At 35.2% G+C, this 4333-nt stretch overlaps 1 protein-coding gene across 1 annotated transcript; it reads left to right on the top strand.

Moving 5' to 3' along the window:
- Nucleotides 1–410: 410 nt before the first annotated feature.
- On the top strand, nucleotides 411–2542 carry LOC107814750 (protein GRAVITROPIC IN THE LIGHT 1-like). The gene has a single exon (XM_016640198.2). The coding sequence runs from the start codon at nucleotides 620–622 to the stop codon at nucleotides 1967–1969; it is 1350 nt and encodes a 449-aa protein (XP_016495684.2). The 5' UTR covers nucleotides 411–619; the 3' UTR covers nucleotides 1970–2542.
- The last annotated feature ends 1791 nt before the right edge of the window (nucleotides 2543–4333 follow it).

Raw genomic sequence — 4333 nt, 5'->3', positions numbered from 1 at the left:
ATAACGTGCTCAATAATTGTTCTTCAGCTTAATTATCTTTACTTTATTGTTCACACTTTATTGTTCTTAGCTGACCTCGAGGTCCCTGGGATAACCAAGCTCGAGCCCCTATTGCCCCAACAACACTGATTTGGTTCACCTTTTCTTCATAATTAAGCTTAATATTATCTGTATAATTACTAGTATTAAAATATATCACGTATCTTTAAAATCACAAATTATCTTTAATTGTTAATCCCATTTTTCGAGGTAAACATACTATAATATTCTTTTGTCAAACCTTACCCCTCGCAATACTATATTTAGTATAATGCTGTAATGCACTACGAAATTTCTAAATTTATGTCCATATATACTCTATTTAATTATTATCCTAGCGTATCATGTATACGATACAAAGAACCTGTGACTTTCTAATTACTGTAATTTGATAGTGTAGTTCTGTTCAGATATTCTTCTACTCTTTTTTTTTTCTCCTCGGCACCTCTCTGCTCATCTCCTATTTTATTCCCATTTTAATTCTGCAGTACTCAAAGAAAGTAAAAAAAAGAAATCCCCTTTGCTCTAAATTGTCTCGTGTTAAGAGTTAAACTTTGTGCATCTTTAATTTTTGCTTCAGATGGATTCAAAAAATCGATCTGCTTTGAGTAAGAGTAGATTGGCTCGCACTTTGGCTAAGGTTTTGCATATTCGAGCTGTGACAGGAGGAAATCGAAAGCCAAAATCCCAAGATAAGTTCAAAAACGAAGCAGTAAAGAATGATGTGTTGAACAAAGGACAGCTCAATTCATTTGTAGACAAAGATGAAAAACTGAAGAAGAGAGCAGCTACAGAAGCTTTTCTAGCCAACTTGTTTGCGAGCATCTCAGCTGTTAAATCTGCATATGCTGAGTTGCAATTCGCTCAATCTCCATATGACCCCGAGTTTATTCAATCTGCTGATGAGGTGATCGTGTCCGAGCTGAAAAGTTTGTCCGAATTGAAACATTGCTACTTAACGAAGCAATTTGATGAGTATTATTCCCTTGAGACAACTCTGGTTTTAGCAGAAATTAAGGAGCAGAAAAGTATTTTGAAAACGTATTATATCATGGGAAAGAAGTTGGATTCTCAACTTAAACTCATACTCTCAGAAATTACATTTCTCAGAGAGACACTAAATGAGGCCAATAAAGAGAACAAATTGCTTGAAAAGAGATTAATGAGGGAGCAAGTGTCTGATCTTGACAATCTTCAGTTGACAAAATTAAGCCCCAGCCATTTTATTATGTTCCTTCAGCAGACAATTAGGTCGATTCGGAGCTTTGTTATGTTGCTTTGTAGAGAGATGGAATATGCAGGGTGGGATTTAGATGCTGCAGCCTTGTCTATTCAACCTGGTATTATGTTCTTGAAATCAAGTGACAAATGTTATGCATTTGAATCATTTGTTTGCCGAGAGATGTTTGATGGTTTCAATCATCCACAATTCTTAATCTCAAAGGAATCCACAACAGAGGAGAAGAAACAACAGAGGTTATTTTTCAATAGATTCTTGAAACTGAGATCTGCTAATGTAGCAGATTACTTAGCCTGGAAGCCTAAGTCAGCATTTGCACGGTTTTGTTGCGCGAAGTACTTGAAACTAGTTCATCCCAAAATGGAAAGTTCTCTGTTTGGTGATTTGGATCATAGGAATTTACTAAGTTCTGGTGAGTACCCGGACACAACTTTCTTTAGCACATTCGCGGAAATGGCAAAGCGCATTTGGCTGCTGCAGTGTCTTGCCTTTTCTTTCGACCCGGAGGTTGCTATGTTTCAAGTGAGCAGTGAATGTAGATTTTCTGATGTTTATATGGAGAGTGTGAATGAAGAAGCATTCTTGATGTCTTCCGGATCACCAGAAACCGAACCCCGTGTAGGATTCCCAATGGTTCCAGGGTTCATGGTTGGTAAAACTGTTATTCAATGTCAAGTTTATCTCTGTTGATGAAATTAGTTAGATGGAGTTTTGGTGAATCAAAGGGTATCTGATTCTTTGGTCGAAATTTGGCTCATAATTCCACAGACTAACCTCGAGGCAAGAGGAGGATTTAGAATGGTTATGTGGTTCAACTGAACTATTGCTATGTAAGTTCAGTTGTTCAACTCTCCATATGCACATGTAAATAAATACATAAAAAAAAAATTGATACTTTTATTCCGAAAGGAAAGAAGATGGAAATAAATTAGGTATGAAAAATGAGGGCAACCGACAATTTCCTTGGAGTAGGTTCAGAATGTCCCTTATATTATTGCTAAGGATACCGCGTGGATTGAAGTATCAATGTGGTAACAAGTAACAACCTAGAAAACCTTCGGCTATGGGTTTTAGTTGGTATTGTATTTATGTTTTAGCATTTGACACGGAGCCTTAGAGCAATAATAAAGTTATTTTTGTGTAACTTATAGATATGGGTTTGAGCTGTGAAATCAGGCATTGATACTTGTGTTAGGATAAGCTACCCACATTACACCAGTAGGATATGGCCTTTTCCCAAACTATGAATCAATGCGAGATGTTTCGTGCACCGAATTACCTCTTTTTGGCATTTCCTCAATTTTGTTAATACTAGACACAAACAGTAATGGAGGAATTCTTAATTGTACACTGATGAAGGAGTTCTATATTAAAATGGGGTTACATTATATATAACGGGGATAATGCATAAAATCCACCCCGACTTATGACTATTTTATCAATTACACACCTTTTCTTTTCGGAGGTCCTATTATTACCCTGAACTTATTTTTACCATAATTTATTTAACATTATATGCTCAATTAAACCCAACCATGACTACACCCCTTCCAAGCGCATGATGACTAATTTTAAAAGGCTCGTCTGCTATATATTCAAGCGCCACGTGTTATGCCAAATAAGCAATAAAAAAGGGTCCCAAATGTTAAACTCAGCTATTCTATTTGAACCCATTATTTTATCACTCTTTCTAAACTTAAAGACTATCTACCATTGTTGAAGAACTTTTGCTGCTGCTGCTGCTAAAATTGAAGAGGTGGGTTTCAATCTATAGACTATAAATTACTAATTTTTAGTCAATTCGATTTCACAATCTTTATTTTAGGGTTTGAAATTTTTTTTCCAATTTTTATATTTTAGGAATTAGGGTTATGAAATGGCAAACACCAACTTGAATAGATTTTGTATGGACGATAAAGACCCTACGCTCAATGTTGAAGAGCGATGCAAGCATGGAATTTTGTTGCAAATGCAGACTTCTTCGTCGAAGCGTAATCCTGGTCGAAGATTTTGGTCTTGCCCCTACTATGTTGTATGTGTTCATTTCTAACCCATCTATTGTGGTTGATTAGCTTTGTGTATTGTCATTAAATTGATTCCAATTTATAAAAAAAATTGGCCAAGAGTTGCAAATTTTTTCAATGGAGAGACAATGAAGTTGACGAAAGATCGAAGTTTATTCTTCCAAGATTGTTCGACAAAATTAAAGAGATGGAAGAAGATTTGGTGCATTATGACAGCCTCAAGATGTAGTTGGTTGAGCTTGAAAGTCTGAAAAATGCCAACATTAATTTGGTTGTGATTGACAATGAAAACGATAAGGGGGCAAAGGAGAAAAAGAAAAGGACCCGGTGTTAGTTTAATAGGAAGTTCATTTTGTGTATTGTGATTTGTCTTTGTAGTTATGTGTTGATTAGTGCCTAATACAAGTAGGCAACTTGGAGAGTGATCAAATGAAGCTGCAATAGCAGTTTTTTTGTGAGCTAGCAATTATTTAGAAGTGTTTGGTTAAGGTTGTAACAACTCTCTTTTGTTTTCATTGTGGTATGCAACTTTTATTTTAGCATATGCTATGTGGAAGTTAATTATGTATGAATTGCTCACTTGCCATGATCAATTCCTATATAAGTCAACAAAATATCAAATGTAAATGGGAAGACACCACTGAATTTTATAGAAATATAGCTGCAATATTCTATAAATACCACCAAAATAAGTCAACAAAAGGGACATCAAATGTACTAAGGCAACATTTAGAAACTAATATATTATCGTTCTAAAAGGATAAAAACTGCATATTGCAGTCAACAAAAATAACTAAATGTCTGGATTAGGATATACATTGTCTACTTGTAGTCAACCAAAAATATCAAATAATTGTAGGTAAAGTAGATTGCAGTCAACAAAAACAACCAAATCTATTGGAGATGTACAGAACTACTATTCTAGCTTAGGTTGTTTGAACCATCGCCCTTGTTTGAATTTTATGTTGCCCTCTAATATGTTGAAGCCTTCTTGTTGTGATTGTTGGTTTCCCCTTCCATTTTAGTCCAC

This window comes from Nicotiana tabacum, chromosome 8, assembly GCF_000715075.1.
Source record: "Nicotiana tabacum cultivar K326 chromosome 8, ASM71507v2, whole genome shotgun sequence".
Taxonomy (NCBI): Eukaryota; Viridiplantae; Streptophyta; class Magnoliopsida; order Solanales; family Solanaceae; genus Nicotiana; species Nicotiana tabacum.
The sequence above is the reverse complement of the archived record's forward strand: the minus strand, read 5'-3'. Positions and strand labels throughout refer to the sequence as shown.